Source organism: Danio rerio, chromosome 11 (genome assembly GCF_052040795.2).
Source record: "Danio rerio strain M-AB ecotype USA chromosome 11, GRCz13ab, whole genome shotgun sequence".
Classification (NCBI taxonomy): domain Eukaryota; kingdom Metazoa; phylum Chordata; class Actinopteri; order Cypriniformes; family Danionidae; genus Danio; species Danio rerio.
Window position 1 is genome coordinate 34,109,683 of NC_141031.1, and position 17,331 is coordinate 34,127,013.

Genomic DNA, 17,331 nt, shown 5'->3' on the forward strand with positions numbered 1-17,331 from the left:
GCTCAGTAAGTAGCACTGTCGCCTCACAGCAAGAAGGCCATTGGTTCGAGCCCCGGCTCAGTTCACATTTCTGTGTAGAGTTTGCATGTTCTCCCTGTGTTTGTGTGGGTTTCCTCTGGTTGCTCCGGTTTTCCCACTGTCCAAAGACATGCGGTAAAGGTAAATTACATAAGCTGTTGACCGTGAATGAGTGTGGATGGGTGTTTCCCAGTACTGGGTTGCAGTTAGAAGGGGGACTTTTAAAATATGATTTTTAAAATAATATTGTGAGTGTATTTATGTCATGTGAGGGACGCTGAACGCTTAGTAGCTTGTAGCATGTCGCTTAGTGGGCCGTGTGTGCACAGAGTAACTGTGCTTCAAATGTTAGGAGTTTGAATCTAGACAAATACTCTGAAATTATTTAATGTATTAATTTATGTATTTTAATAATGTTAACTTTTATGACTAAAGCTCTGTTCACAAAGTTTTCATTTGGATGTCTGACCAATGTTAAAACAAAACACATTACAAGAGCACAGCATTTAAAAATGAATGTCTATATAGCTGCATGTTATACCCTGGATTCAAACCCATTATTTCTGCATGCTAGCCTGGAACTCTCACTGCTCCACTAAGTCATCTGAAACTTCAACTTTACAATATGGGGTATAATTCCTCAATTTGCTTAACTGTTTCTTTGCTGGAGCTGTTCCAGAGCAATACATAATAAATGACCACTAGGTATCAGTAAAGACGAGTTTCGAAACGTTTAGAAGCTTCGAATCATTTGCTTCAACTGTTTCAGTGTTTCACGAAGCCTCACTTTGCCCACCACAAAAGTCAACAGGGTCAAACAGGTACATGCAGAGCAATCCAAAATCGTTGTCAAAGAACAGGCGAATTGTCGGTACAGGCAGCAGTGAATCTAAACAAAGGTTGAATACACAGCTAGGCTAAACAAGGAAAAAACACATTGTTATGCTCACAGATAAACAAGACTCAGCAAAGTCTCTGTGTGTGCGCTGAATATATAATCTGTGTAATCCGTCCTTGAGCAGCTCCCAGCTGTGTGTGTAATCAAAGGAGAACTGGAACAGGTGTGTGTGTGGTGCATGACAGGATTTGTAGTGCGAGTGAAAGTGAATGTTCTCAAGCAATCTATGAGTCTTAGATCGTTGGTTATTAATTTTCTAACCCCTGTGGGATAGACAATGAATTTAATTTAATTATTTTAGTTTAATTTTATTTAATTTTATTTAATTTTATTTAATTTTGTTTTATTTTATTTTATTTTATTTTATTTTATTTTATTTTATTTTATTTTATTTTATTTTATTTTATTTTATGAGAATCATGCTTTTTTAAACTGATGCTATGTGCATCCCTCATTTATAAATCAAATGTTTTTATTTTAAATACATACAAATATAACAATTTAAAATTGGGCAATATGTTTTTTTTATTATTTAAAACAAATTAGAATTTATGTAAAATATTTTTCCTGTGTTTTACATTTTGATTGCATCTATGTTTCCTTGTTTAGGCTGTTCCTTTCAAAAATCCTGTCTGCTTTTTAAATGGAGAGGTCAAAGGAAGTACTATTGAAACACAGCCATCTCACAACAACTTGGAGCAACAGATTGGAAAGCATGATGGAAGCGTGTCCAGTGGGGTTAGTCAAGAGCCCTGTGTTTCAAAGACATCCCTAGGTTCAAGCATCTGTCTCATTTTGAGCTTTGATGAACAGTCTTCAGGCATCAACCAAGTGACAAAGCAATGGTCACCCAACAACAACAACGAAATACAAGAAGAGTCAACAAGCAGTGTCCAGACAGACATACATCAACCACAGGACAAAAACTCAGCACAAACACAACCGTCACAAGAATTGCTTCAGGCCAAATGGATGAATGAATCAGTCATGACTAAAGAGACAAAACAAATGACATCTTGTGGGAATCTTGAGCAAAACAAAAACCAAGGGAAACCAGTCCGGTCACCAAGCAAACAGAAAACATCAAGACTAAGTAACACTGAATCATCATTTTGTAACCACCTAACAGAGAATTTGCACTCCGCCATCCAATCTAATCTGCAGTTATTACCAGACACTGATCCCGTATCAGTCATACATCCAACCCAAAACCCTCAATCACCGTGCAACAACCAAGAATGGAGACAAAAATCAGCACGCGACAATCCTGAAACAAACCAAAGTGACGACCACCTGCGGCACGAAGTGGCAGCGGAAGTCACTCACAGAGTAAGTAAGACTTCAAAACGCGTGTTAACTTCAGACACATTCCAGTCTAAGCTCAAAGCTTGCACACAAACCAGACATGCATGTGCTTATTATTCTCCCTGCTCTGTACATCCTGTCCCATGTGGTAAAACAATGACCTCATGATTAATTTTCCATGGCGTGGCTTTGAAATGCCTCCTGGTGGTGTGCATCGAAATAATGCACTGTGAAGCCTGCACATGCCATATAGGATTTATTAACTTGGCATGCAATCATATTAGTCATGCTATGGCTATTGCCTTCACAGCTGTGTATGTACTGTATGCATTTAAGAGCCATAACATTTATTCGATTACAACTGTGTGTGGGCTGTTATCAACTAGAGCCTGTACCATGAAGCCAGATTAGCTGGCTACCAAGTTAAGTTTCGGTTTAGTTTTGCACCAGCCTTTAGATTAGGTACTATGAAGGCATCTTGACTTCAATCACTTTTTTTGCCATTGTAACACCACTAACTTGCTCAAGCACAGGTTATGTTCTGGTCGGGGCTGGATTTATCAAAGGGCATTATGGGGACAGGCCCAGTGGCCCGTGTGCACTTGGGGCTCCTGCAAGAGGCGAAAAACGCAGATTGTGTAGTGTCTGTTTAGGCTAAGTGCAAATAGCACACCTAGTTGGAATGAGCAATTAGATTAATTCTGGCCCATCACCGTTTGATTAACAGACACAACATAACTAAAGAGAGCGGCAAACAGCAGCATGAGTGGTGTGGCTTGTACAGCACATGGCAACATGTTTTGACATGATCGATCATGATCGATCTGATGAACTTACTCTTCTTTTTTACCCCCACTACTTATCAGATTTTGCCTACTCTTCATCACGAGGAAGACAAGTAGGAATCAAGTGTGTGTATTATGGAGGACTCAGATTCATAGAACTGAACTGGATTAAAGATGTTATATCCGAATCATATGTATTATAAATTTGTAGAAGTTATACATTAAAAATACCCTTAAATGTAAATGTTAGTATTTTTTTTCAAAGTGTGCTTTAAATGCTTTAAAAATAAGTTAAATCTTTATAGACTAAAATATATATGTAGTGTATATTATTTATTTAATAAATGCGGGCAATACATTATAGATTAATTTTTTAAAAACTATGATAATAATCTTATTTTTTAATTCAACTATAGAGGTGCAGTCAGGTACAATACATTGTGCCCAGGGGCCTCTGAATTCTTAATCCGGGCCTGGTTCTGGTTTACTCCACCAATCAACTGTGAACAAAGTGACACATCTCTGATGCTACAAAAATGTTCCTTCAGGTCATTAAGGTCAAGTTAAGGTCACTATATGTCTTCTGAAAAGACAAAATTGTCTGACTTTAATCAAGATTATTTATTATCATTATTTTAAAAGATTTATATATTCATAACAATTTTAGTTTAATAACTATTGTTTTAATTACATCTGAATTTACAGATTTAAATTAATAGAATTAAAAAAAAAATATTAAGAGATAAAGCTTTTAAAGATTATATATACACACTCAAAAAATGATTTTTGCTGCTTGTTTAAACTACTTATTTAATATGAGCTTAAATAACACATTTTTGAGGTTGTTTGGGGGCAACTTTATTGTTTTATGTTCAATCCACATTAAATTCATTAACTCAGTCGATTATGTTGGGACAGCATGAATGAATTGTGAGGAACCCTGCCTTTTTTACAGTGTGAGCTTATATTTTTTGAGTCTCTATTTACCTACATTTGAACTAAACATTACAGTATGAACTTAACAAATTAACATTAAAACTTCACTCGCAGTAATAAGGCAAGCTGTTTTCTTTTAGCTATTCTCCTTCATAGATTCCTCTTTTCACTCACTCACCTGCCTTCAGCTTATTCCCTAATTTATCAGGTATCACCACAGTGGTATGAAATCTTCTAAATATCACAATCAAATATATAGAGCAATATCACTCTCAGAGCAGTGTATGAGGAACTTTTGCATGAGGAACTACTTTCTTCTGCTGTTCATTAACATATGAAGCTGACATCAGAACAGCAGAAACAGTTACTACTTCACCGACTTCACTTTAGAACTAGTACAAAAAAAATAGAGATTGACTCAGAAAGTCACTTAACCATTTAATAATGATTTGATCAGCTGTAGTTTGAAATTACACTGAGTTTTTCTCATCTGAAGGTTTTTTATGCGTTCTCTGTCACCAATTTGTGGATATACAATGTCAACCGTCTTTACTCTGCTCAATGACAGGCTAATGGCCGCCAACGTGCTGTCTCACAGAAATTATGAATACTTTAAAATAGTCACTCACTATTCTTATAAATAAACTGCATAGTTGCAATCTAAACAACTACATTCTCAACTAAAAAAGCCTCAAAAGTACATTATGACATCCAACAGCTGCAATATTATGTAGAGTGTTCTTTGCTTATCGCTGTGTATGTGAGCGGAGTAATACACAAGGATGAATGGTTAAGAGGCGGTACGAGTGCTGTTATTTATATATGTATAATATATAATATATATATAATATATATACATATATATATATATATATATATATATATATATATATATATATATATATAATATATATATATATATAATATATATATATATATATATATATATATATATATATATATATATATATATATATATATATATATATACATACATACATATATAAATATACATATATATAAATAAATAAATATATATATATATATATATATATATATATATACATATATAAACATATTATAAATATATAAATATATACATATATTATACATATATATATATATATATATATATATATATATATATATATATATAGAGAGAGAGAGAGAGAGAGAGAGAGAGAGAGAGAGAGAGAGAGAGAGAGAGTAATCTTTGTCTGCATGTGAATTGCACTGACTTTCTTACGAAAAGACAAATTTTGTATCTTTACGTTTCAAGGCATGCGGTTGGCTGCTTGTTACTGATGTTCGCCTAGACGTGCATGTACTCATGAACTCAGCAATCAGGATCAAAGACTGAGTTATCAGAAAAGGCTGATGATCAGCACCATGTTATCAACAAAGCCTAATTAGACTTATTTTATTTTTGTCAATTCAAAACTAATCTTGTAATCCAGAATTAGTTCAGCCACCATCATGGTTTAAGCCCCTGCCCCCTGATTGTGGGTTTGTGTTTTATAAAAAAAAAGTTTTTATATTAAAAAAAGTTGATTCTCTACTCATCTAAAAGTTTGCGTTCTCCCTTCCTTGGCAGGTGTTCACATATTTGCATGTCTCGGATAGTTACAGACCCCCAGGGCGAGTATCAGAGGTCATATCCCCACCACGTGCAGAAGGTCAGGACTTTACAGCCTCAGATCATTCATCCTCCTTTCCTTCGCAAAATGTCACACCTGAGGGAGGAACGGTTTCCAGTCACAACAGATTCAAGGCATGTTCTTTGCTCAAGCTGAAAGAGCCGATCAAAAGTAAAGAAAAAGAGCTACGGAGGAACTCTACGCTTGGATTGGAAAGGTCTGGCCAACCTCCAAGCATTTTCAGGCGAAGGTGCAACACTTGGCCTGAAGAAAAACGGAGAGCGCAAGAAAGTCAGTCAACCTCCAAACTTCAGGTTTTTATTAAACAAAACATGTTACCAGTGGATTCTGTCATCGACAACAAATCCAATCCTTTTCCAAAAGACTATTTGCCTAATGTTGTCAAGACTTCAAGTAGAGCAGTTAAAAACATCTGCTCTTATTTGTCTCTAGGATCCACTCTTAGTTTCAGTCTTCCAAAGCGATTCGACAGAAATGTCTTAGACATGGAAAATAAAGGTGAGATTGAACCTGTCTATGATTATGATGACCAAACAACCCAATCTCCAAAGTTAGAACATGAGATTAAACCAGTGGCTCATATAAAACAAACTGAACCAACACTTCATTCAGTAAATATTGAAGAATTGGAAAATACAGAAGAAGTCCAGACCCAACAGTTAAGCAAAAGTCATGAAAGCACAGTCTCGAGGGTTTCCACATCAGTTGAATGTGAAGAACTAGATCTTCTGCTTTCTACTCAACATATAGTTTCTCCTCCAGTGATCAATGGCTCTGTTTCAGTCACACAATGCAGGTCTATGTGTCCCTCATCCATTGATCACAACTGTTTTAGCGTTTACACCAAAATAAAAGACCTGAATGGCCATTTATACTACTCGTCCAAATACATGAAGGTAAATCCCAATGGCCTGAGCTCTAGTAAGAGCGGACGTATTATAAACTGTGGTGTACAAGACTGTGCAGTTTGTGTTATTGATACGGAGAAAGTGGACATCTGCGTGGAGGAGCTTCTTCAGCCTGGACATTGGCTATTCCAGCAGGAGGAAGAGGAACTGGAAGATATCTGGAGAGGAAGATTGGGAAATCTCCATTCAAACTATGCTGAGGAAGCTTTGCACGATGAAAAAACAGGTAGGAGGGGGTTCTCGAAATAAAGGTCCATTACTGACACTGAATTCATGATATATTTAAAGTTAAGAAATGGTAATAAGATGTGTTTAGGTCAATTAAATGTAGGCAAAGGAGACATATTTACTCTTTAACGTGCTGTTATTTGTCCAGGTATTGTCTGTTATCTTTTAAGGAAGGTTATTTCATTTTGATAGTTTTGTGATACAATACTTGAATCTTGAGCTCTTTTAATATAATTGCAAAGAGATTTATTTTACTTGACACACAAACTGACCACACAACATGAACTTGTAAGTTTCCACAAATAATATTAAGCAATTGGTTTCATCAATGGTGAATCATGTGACACTGAAGACAGAATTACTCATGTTGAAAACTCAAATTTGCCATCACAGAAATAAATTTAAATATCCAAGTTTTGTCTAGTATCTTAAAAAAAAAGATTTTAATGAGGAGGATAGCTGCAAAAATAAATAATATAAATAAATAAATAAATAAATAAATAAATAAATAAATGATACGCAAAAATAAATGATTAAATAAATCCATAAATTCCTGCAAAAATAAAACAATAAATACACTAACATGCAAATAAATAAATAAAAATCCACAAATTTCTGCATTAAAAATTATATAAATAATTAAATAAATAACACGAATGTTAGGGGAATAAGAAAATGCTAAACTGATAATTTATCTGTCAATCATCAGAAGCCAGTCAAAAAAATCGAATGCAATTTTTTTCTAATGATCAACCAATGATGGCATAAACTTGCCATCATTAGTGAGATAAATTTGCCCCATCAATTGTGTAATTAAATTCATTATTTACTTACCCGCACTATTGTTTATTTATATATTTATTTATGCAGGAATTTGTGGATTTTTTTATAAACATTTATTTATGTATTTGCATATTTATCTATTTATTTAATTTATGCAGGAATTTATTGATTAATTACTTGTTTATTTAAATATTTGTGCACTTTTTATCTATTGTTTTTGCAGGTTTCGTTCTCCATATGCTATTTTTTTTTTGATCTAGTCTTGTGAAAGAGATGTATTTTACTTGACCACACCACATGAACTTGCCAACATCACCACCTATTGGTAAAATGAATAAACCTTCAAATCTTATTGTTACTATTACTTTTATGATTTTTTTTTTTTTTTTTTTTTTGCTGAAAACATCACAAAATATATTTAATTAATTAACATTGCAGTTGGATTGATCACCCCTGCTGTACTTTGTACTTTATTTTGTCTATTTTGTACTTGGCTTGCAATTATATGTGTTGTATTATTGGTAATTAAAATAAAAATTTGGATTTTGCATCTGTGTTATGCCAAATGTTAGGGCTCAGCAAATTTCAATAACAAATAAATCAATGCTTTTGTTTCACAAGGACGCATTAAACAATAGTGTTGGTAAAGGCATTTACAGTGTAACAAAAGATTTATAAATAACATTAGTAATTATTTATTTACAAATGTTAATTTTTTATTAATGAATGGTGAATGCTAATAAAATTATGTATAAGTTTCCAGAAAAGATGTTAAGCAATTGGTTTCCTCAGTGATAAAAATACATATTTCTCTAGTGCCATTTCATTAGAATGACTTCTGAAGGAACATGTGACAGAGGACAGGATTAATGATAAAGTTTCTACTTTCCCATCACAGAAGTAAATTAAAATATCCAGGTTTTGTCTGTTTTTTTAAAGGAAGGTTATTATGGAGAACGAAACCTGCAAAAACAATAAATAAATAAATGTGCAAATATAGAAATAAATGCTAAAATGAATTTTATATATATATATAAAATCTACAAAATTCCTGCATAAATAAATATATAAATAATTAATAGTGCGGCAGTTTTCAGTTTAGGATTTTCTTATTGCCCCAACATTTGTGTCAATTATTTTTATTATTTACCCGCCTATTATTTATATTTATTTATGCTGGGATTTGTTATTTTTACAATTTTCGTCCTCCATAGATTATCTTCTTTTAATCTGGTATTGTGAAACAATCTTGAGCTATTTACATATAATCGCAAGATGTGTTTTACTTGACACACGAACTGACCACACCACATTAACTTGCCAACATCGCCACCTATTGGCAAAAATAAATAAACCGTCAAATCTTGTTGCTATTAGTACTTTTTGCATTTTTTCCAGCCATTTTGACTGAAAACATCACAAAATGTATTCAATTACTTAACATTGCAGTTGGAGTGATTTCCTCTGCTGTATTTTTGCTTCTTTTGTGCTTGGGTTGGCCATTAAAATTACAATTAAGAATTTGAACCTATAATGCCAAATGTTAAGCATCTGTAAGTTTTTATTTTTATTTTTAACAAATAAATCAATGCCTTTGTTTAACAAGGATGCATTAAACTAAATGACAGTAAAGGGGTTCACAGAGGTACAAAAGAGGTACTTTATTCCATTTCACATAAATGGAGGTCCTTCTATTCATGAATGAATAAAATGATAAAATGTGAAAGTTTTCACAAAAGATGTTAAGCAAATGTTTTAATCATTGATAATACTTTTATACTATAATATAACATAATAATGTAACAGTTTATCATAGTACAACAGAGGTGCCCAAACCTTTTCTTGAGAAGGGCCAAAAACCAAGGGACTTTATTAAGGGTGGTGGGCTTAAGGTAAAGCTGTATTATATTAATGTTGCCATGGTTATTTCCTAATTTATTAATATGTAAAAGTAAAACGAAACAATACTTGAAACATTATATTTATCTGTATTCTTTTACATCTTATTATTATTTTTTATCATTAAATCATAAACAATCCCATTTATAACACTATGGAGCCTTTGCTTTAATTATTAGCTAGCCTTCAGCAATGTCCTATATCAATCGAGTGACAATATTTATTTATTTTTTATCTAAATCCTTCACAATGTTTAATTAATTCAATCATTAATAGGTTGATTTAATAGATTTAATTTCAGTTTGCTTTTTTGTAGCTCAACAATTAAATGTTATGTTAAATTAGCAATGACAATCCATGTTGAAGGCATTCGTCCTAACCTTCACCATCATTCTCCTTCTTTTCAGATAGGATGGTGGGCCAAATCAAAGGTTACCACGGGCCAACTTTGGCCCACAGGCCCTAGTTTAGGCATCTTTGTAGTAAAATATTATACTTTAATGTAATTTTTCCAGTGGCATATCAGCCCATTAGAATGATTGCTGAGGGATCAAGTGACACTGAAGACAGAATAAATGATATTGAAAATTCATATTTTAAATTACTTTTTAAAAGAAACTAAAATGTTGTGTATATATATATATATATATATATATATATATATATATATATATATATATATATACAACAAATATTATTTCAGTTTTTAATGATTTTATTATATAAAAACATCCTTTGAGCAAAAATAGTGAATAAATTATGAAACAATGGAGTTGTGCTGTTCTTTGGCAACATTGACCGTCATATGGTTAACTGGTGCCATATTCATATTAGCGGCCAGACTATGTGACCTGCCAAAGTATGATGAGATTAGCAAATAGCTCCATCTGTTGGGCATGTGCAAATGAGGGGGGAAACTGTTTGGATGATTCTTCAGTACTTCACTGAGCATCGTTTTCATTTTTGTTTCATTTACAAGAGTGACTACATCTATGAGATATAATGCATTTAATAGGCTAATATGTGAAAGCTTCAACAGCAGTTTCATAGGCTATGCAAATAGAAGCTGTGCTGGAATTGTATGCATTTTATTGTGGAGACACCTGATATAAAGAATGAAAAAGACTGCAAGTCTGTAATTGCACTGGATATTTTTATGCTCCAGTTTTTAATCATGAAATGACACGGCCTTTATTACACCGACAAATACTCCAGGCTGTAATAAAGGCAATACCTCATGGGAATCACTGGGAAATTGATCGCCATGTTTGACAGCTGTGTTGGGCCCCAAACACAGCATTCAGAATTAGGCCAGTATTTCCCTTTAGACTTAGAAAATGTGCTTAAAAATGAGCATTTGAAGGAGTATATGATATGACACATGCAGATTTATAATGAAAAACAATTACGTCTCGTTTTTTAATGCTAGGTTAATTGCTTTTTTTAATTGCAGAGCTATCAATCAAAGCCAGCGCGGCGGGACAGGTCTCCCACCCTCTCCATGGATGATGAGATGGCTGTTTTGAACATGTCACCATGTCACATTTTCTTTGTTGGCAAGATTATTTCATGAATGGGTTTGTTTTGGACTCCACACTATTTTGTCTGCTGTACATTTAATAAGCTGTACATGTATTATTGAAGTTTGGTTATATTCCTCTTTATATCAACTAACATTTAAAGGTTGATCCGTGTAATGCATAACGCAGGAAAATAAATTCTAAATTGTCAGTGGTCACCTTCAGATGGCGCACTTGCCCCGTGTTAATAAACACATAGGACGGGTGGGAAGGGTCAAATTGTACAATAAAAAGGCACATCTGTGCACACCCATTTACAGCCAAACAACACAATCAGCAGGCCCATAGACCTCATCCTGCTGATTCACAGTGCAAATAATAACAAGAAAAGACCTGCATATGAATTACACTCACATTTACAACCAAACTACCACAGAAAACAATTTGTACATCACTATCATGGAACATTTATGCCATTAAAAGGATTATTCATGCATTTTTGTGATAATGTGCTGTTATTCTCACATTTCTCAGTATATGTTGTACAAAATAAAGTGCATCAGTGTAGGTGTGATTTATATGTTGACTGCTTTAATGTAAAGATAATGTAAATTTAGGTCAGTGAAAAAGCACTTTACACTTTTGGAAACATGACTCTTGCCAGGCTATATGATGACACACGTGTCACACGGTAGATCACATCAGAGCTAAAAATAGCTTGACATTTTACTAAAGCTTGATTGTCCATACCAATAATATGAGACTTGTGTGTGATCATAAGTCAACGTTTTGACAATTTTTTAAGATTTATATAAAGCATACTGTTAACAAATAGAAACTATATCATTCAAAGGCTTTTGTGTAAATATTTGTTGTGAAACCAAATCTGAAATTGTAGTTATAGTAAACGTTAAAAATAAAAATGTAATTATAGTAAACAGTCATGCTAAATTAAACACTGCTGTTAAGATTTAACTGTAATATTACTCACTATTTGTTTTCATTGACATACTTACTTAAGTAAACACTAAAATACTGCATTTAATAAATAAACAAACTCATATTTATTATAATCAGTGGTGGAAAGAGTATTGAAAAATCATTCATTTTCTTGTCGGCTTTGTCCCTTTATTGATCCGGCGTCGCCACAGTAGAATGAACCGCCAACTTATCCAGCAAGTTTTTACGCAACGGATGCCCTTCCAGCCACAACCCATCTCTGGGAAACATCCACACACATTCACACACACACTCATACACTACGGACAATTTAGTCTACTCAATTCAACTGTACCACATGTCTTTGGACTGTGAGGGAAACCGGAGCACCCGGAGGAAACCCACACGAAGGCAGGGAGAACATGCAAACTCCACACAGAAACGCCAACTGAGCCGAGGTTCGACCCAGCGACCTTCTTGCTGTGAGGCGACAGCGATACCTACTGCACCACTACCTCACCTGAAAAATCATACTCAAGTAAATGTACCATTACTTGCCCAAAATTGCAGTGTGAGTAGAGTAAAAGTATCTGTTATAAATAATACTCAAAATATGAGTAAAAAGTACTCAAGAGTAGTGAGTATTAAACTGTGAAAAAAAGTTGATGCGATTGCATGCAGTTTGTGCAGGGATGTGTAAACGTTACTTTCTGTAGTGCACTTAGTGATCTTCCTTCCAACCTTCCTTGTTTGTTTGTTCTGTCCTTCCTTTATTCATTCGTTTGTTCGTTCATTCCTTCATTCGTTCGCTCATTAGGTCATATTTTTGTTCCTTCCTTCATTAGATCCTTTGTTCATTCATTTGTTCATTCCTTCATTAGTTTGTTCAGTCCTTATTTTATTCATTTGTTTGTTCGTTTCTCCCTTTATTTGTTTGCTCATTAATTTGTTTTTTTTTTTTTTTGTTTATATTTTTCTTGCTTCCGTTATTAGTGGTCACCCACTGAAGCTAAGCAGGGCTGCGCCCAGTCAGTACCTGGATGGGTGAGCTAGGTTGCTGTCGGATGTGGTGTTAGTGAGGCCAGCAGGGGGCGCCCAACCTGGGGTCTGTGTGGGTCCTAATGCCCTGTATAGTAATGGGGACTTTATACTGCTCAGTGAGCACCGTCTTTTGGACGAGACGTTAAACCGAGGTCCCGACTCTCTGTGGTCGTTAAAAATCTCTGGATGTCCTTCGGAAAGAGTAGGGGTTTAACCCCGGCATTCTGGCCAATTTCACCCACTGGAATCTGTCCGTCATGGCCTCCTAACCCTCCCCATATCATAACTGGCTTCATCACTCTGTTATTTTCTCCACCAATCAGCTAGTGTGTGGTGAACTGGCACAAAATGGCTGCCGTCGCGTCATCCAGGTGGATGGTGTGCACTGGTGGTGGATCAGGAGATTCCTCTTTATGTGTAAAGCGCTTTGAGTGCCCAGAAAAAAGCACTATATAAATGTAGGGAATTATTAATTATTATTCATTAGGTCTTTTGTTAATTCATTCGTTTATTTGTTCATTCCTTCCTTTCTTCCTTCCTTCGTTGTTCCGTCCTTTGTTCCTCCCTTCATTTATTCGTTTGTTCATATTTTTATTCCTTCCTTCATTGGGTCCTTCATTCATTCATTCAGTCCTTAGTTTGTTCAGTCCTTCCTTGAATCTTTCCTTCATTCATTTAGTCCTTCCTTAGGTCCTCCCTTCATTTGTTTTTTCTTTCATATTTTGTTCCTTCATTAGGTCCTTCATTCATTCATTCATTCATTCATTCATTCGTTTGTTCGTTCGTTGAATTATTCATTCCTTTCTTAGTTTGTTCAGTCCTTCCTTGGATCCTTCCTTCATTAATTTGTGCTTTAATTCAGTCTTTCCTTTATTCGTTCTCTCATTAATTTGTTTGTTCGTTCATATTTTTGTTCCATCCTTCATTAGGTTCTTTTTTCATTCATTTGTTCATTCCTTCCTTCCTTAGATTGTTTGTCAAGTTCCTTCTTGAAACCTTCCTTCGTTCATTTGGTCCTTTTTTATTCCTCCCTTCATTTGTTCACTCATTAATTTGCTTATTCATTCATATTTTTTTCTTCCTTTATTAGTTCCTTTGTTTATTGATTCATCCATTCGTTCATTCCTTCCTTCCTTAGTTTGTTCAGTCCCTCCTTGAATCCTTCCTTCATTCATTTGGTCCTTCCTTTCTTCATTAGTTCGGTCCTGCCTTCATTCAGTCCTTTCTTCCATTCCTTGTTCAATCCATATAGTGATTGTTTAAGGCTGTTTGGTGATTTCAGTCATCATAGGGTCGACATGCCATCTATAACATGCCTCTGGGTCATTGCGTGTAAAGATTTTGGACATCTTCTTGGAAATTTTTAATGCTTCTAAAAGGTTTGCTGCATTGATAAAGCACCCCTGTCTTTAGGTTGTTCAGTATGATGTGATTTACTTTCTATGTGTGATTTGATTGGACAGGAATTACATCACTGATTTTTTCTAGCCAATTATTATTAGCCAATTATTAGCCAATCACCATAGACACCATAGTGACAACAGGTTGAAGGAAAATAGTGGAGTAAAAGATTACCGATACGACACTAAAAATGTACTCAAGGGAAAGTAAAAGTGCAAATTTTTAATACTACTTAGCAAATTACAATTCCTAAGAAAAACTACTCAATTACAATACTTTGGGTATTTGTAATGTTACTTTACACCACTAAGTATAATCACATCCATTCTACTGTTGCATAATTTTGCTTCTAGGCAACAAACAGACTTTAAAAATCTCATTAAAATTATTTATAGCACTAAATGTGTTTACTCACTAGAAAATGCGAATCATGTATTTTTTCATGGGTGAAAGAACGATAAAAACTGCTTTGAGGGCAAATATGCCTCATCCATTGCATATTTAAAAAGCTTTTGAAATGACCACCAGGATGAAGTGTGACCAAACCAAAGAATTTCACTTGCTTATTCGCCCTTTCACGAATAATTTCCATCTAATGGCCATAATGTGTTTATGTTCTTGTGAATTACCCTGAGGCAATTTCTTAGATTAAATTAACGAGTATTACAAACATACATACAATAAAATGGACATTTACAGCATAATTCTGCATTCAATATTTTTAAATTAATTAATTGATTACATCTTTTACACGATATGTACAATTTACCTGACATAAATGAGTCGCACAAATGTCCTGAGCAGTCCCTTTAAAGAGCATGATTGAGAGGTTAGATAGCCAACTATACGCCCTTATTATAGAAGGCGGGGCTCATTCTAGGCTGAAGCCAATCAGCGCACTGAAAAGGCGGGGTTTGCGGCGCTGGGGCTGTCAGTCAGCCGCTTGCTGTGTCCTGAGATCTGTTGAGTTGTTGCGCTTCTATTGTGGAAGGCGCGTCTCTTTGGGAAATAACGCGTGTGTTGACAGAAGGAATCGTTGCGTTGTATTATTTTCACATACAATGGGATTGTCGTCTCGTTCTTGGCGAGGTAAGATGACTTGCAGTTGAATCTGTTTCTTATATTTGAACTTGTTCCGAAAGAAACTTTTCTTAAAGGTGAACTCCGGCAGAGCTCAGTGTGGGGTTTTGTTCATACAGATCCATCCGGCTCCACAGCGCGTGTTTTTGCTTAACAATAGCTGGTTTTGTGAAAGCGGGTTGAAATATTGCATTCATTTGTTTTAGATAAACATGATTTGGCGTTGATGTAGCCGGTGTTCCTTCGCTTAAAGCACACAACAGGGTGCGATTTTAGTAGTTTTATGTTATCCAGTGTTTTGGGATGAGGGAAAATGAAAACAAACCATCTCTGACAGCGTGTTTGTGTGCACTCGAGCTTTGTGTTATGCTTGGAAATCTTATATTTTTTTCGCTTTTGTCCTTTTCTTTTTGCTTATTAAAACTTATTAGTCAATCTTATCTTGAAATTAACTCTTGATTTAGCTCACCCCATTTTGTTTTAAACTATTATGGGTTTTTTATTCAGTGAAAAACAAAAGTAATACGCACAAATTCAAAGTCTTTGAACCTCATTTCATGCTTAGCTTTATGTAAGGAAAGGCCTTTCATCTGCTACCGAATCCAGAATTGGACTCGTCATTGACCTGAACGAGTCATTAGTCTTGACTGAATATGTTTACTTTCTTCCTTAGTAAGCTAAAAGTCATATGATTAGGATGACAAAACACAAATTTCCATGAAACAAATTGAACAATACATGACCTACCACGTACACTGTGAACAACCGGCATTAGTTGCTTCACATGAAATATGAGTAATGAATCAGAGCAGGCTGTCAAGATTACATTCATGCTATACATGTTCATATTGGCACAGTATTCAAATCGGGTACCACTTGCAGGTATCACTTTGCTATTCCATTATGATAAAAGAGAGATTTGCAACATTAGGGATTTCAATATGTACAATAATTGTATTTGTACACACAAGTTAACTCAGAGATTCTGGCGGTATGACAAACTTAGTTAAAAATATCAGTTTTATGGTATTATGATTACTGCTCTAAAATATTTTATTTGTTAATGTCTGGGTAAAAAACAACCCCACCTCCACCCCCAATTTTTAACAAAATATTTTATTTTGAGAAACATTTATAATATTTTGGAGCAGTAAACATATTAGGCTAAATAATTCAAATGAATCATTCTGCTGTCTTCATTTGTTTCAAAAACACTGATTTCTTTACGATTTAAAATTGCATCTTTGGATATCTTTTCTGCTTGAGATACTGTTGTGCTAAAGAAAAAAAAAAAGGTAAATAAACAATCCTACACATACCGTAGGAACGGTATACCAGAAAATGTTAGCAGTTTTAAAACCTTGACTTTTCCAAACCGTGTTATACCTTGAAAACAGTTATTGTCCCATGCCTACTCAGAGAAGTTTGTTCCTCTATTTTGTATGGAATAATTCAGATTTATTGCAATTCAAAGTAATGAAAACGCACAAGTCATTGAGTAAAGTATGGCTGCTTATCCCACAAACTCACCAGGAAGTGCTGGGGTGATGTCACAGTCTTCATGAATGATGATTAGATATTTTTCCCCGCACACAAAGGTATCATAGTTCTTCTCAATGCTTGAGAAATGGAACAAAAGTCATGTGGACTATTTTTATGTTAATATCATGGTGATTTTGACCCTTTTTGTTGCTTTTGCCATTGATTGTTGCTACTTGAAAAAAGCCATTCTTCAAAATATCTCCTTTTGTGTCGCACAGAAGAAAGGAGGTCATATAGCTTGCATATCCCATTATTATTTTTCCAAATGGTCTACTGTTTATTCTATACATTGTCAATTTGAAACTGTAGAGTGTTATGCTTGTCAAATAACAGACCATTTTATATCCTTTGCAAATGATTATCTTCAATCTAATAGCATTAATGCTCATT

At 34.4% G+C, this 17,331-nt stretch overlaps 2 protein-coding genes across 7 annotated transcripts in view; both read left to right on the top strand.

The window, feature by feature from the left end:
* si:dkey-238i5.2 overlaps window positions 1–11,434 on the top strand; it is a 35,650-nt gene extending 24,216 nt beyond the window's left edge. Inside the window, exons 16-18 of the mRNA XM_087273921.1 lie at window positions 1,526–2,245; window positions 5,537–6,734; window positions 10,872–11,434. Of these exons, the coding sequence (XP_087130047.1) occupies window positions 1,526–2,245; window positions 5,537–6,734; window positions 10,872–10,927 (1,974 nt within the window). The 3' untranslated portion in view covers window positions 10,928–11,434. The remainder of the gene's footprint in view (window positions 1–1,525; window positions 2,246–5,536; window positions 6,735–10,871) is intronic.
* Window positions 11,435–15,281: 3,847 nt separating this feature from the next.
* The window catches only part of sipa1l2b (signal-induced proliferation-associated 1like 2, genome duplicate b), a 148,473-nt gene continuing 146,423 nt past the window's right edge, over window positions 15,282–17,331 (top strand). For all 6 annotated transcript variants that reach the window (XR_015501927.1, XR_015501928.1, XM_087272337.1 and 3 more), the window contains exon 1: window positions 15,282–15,408. The gene's annotated coding sequence lies outside the window, so the exon portion shown is untranslated. The remainder of the gene's footprint in view (window positions 15,409–17,331) is intronic.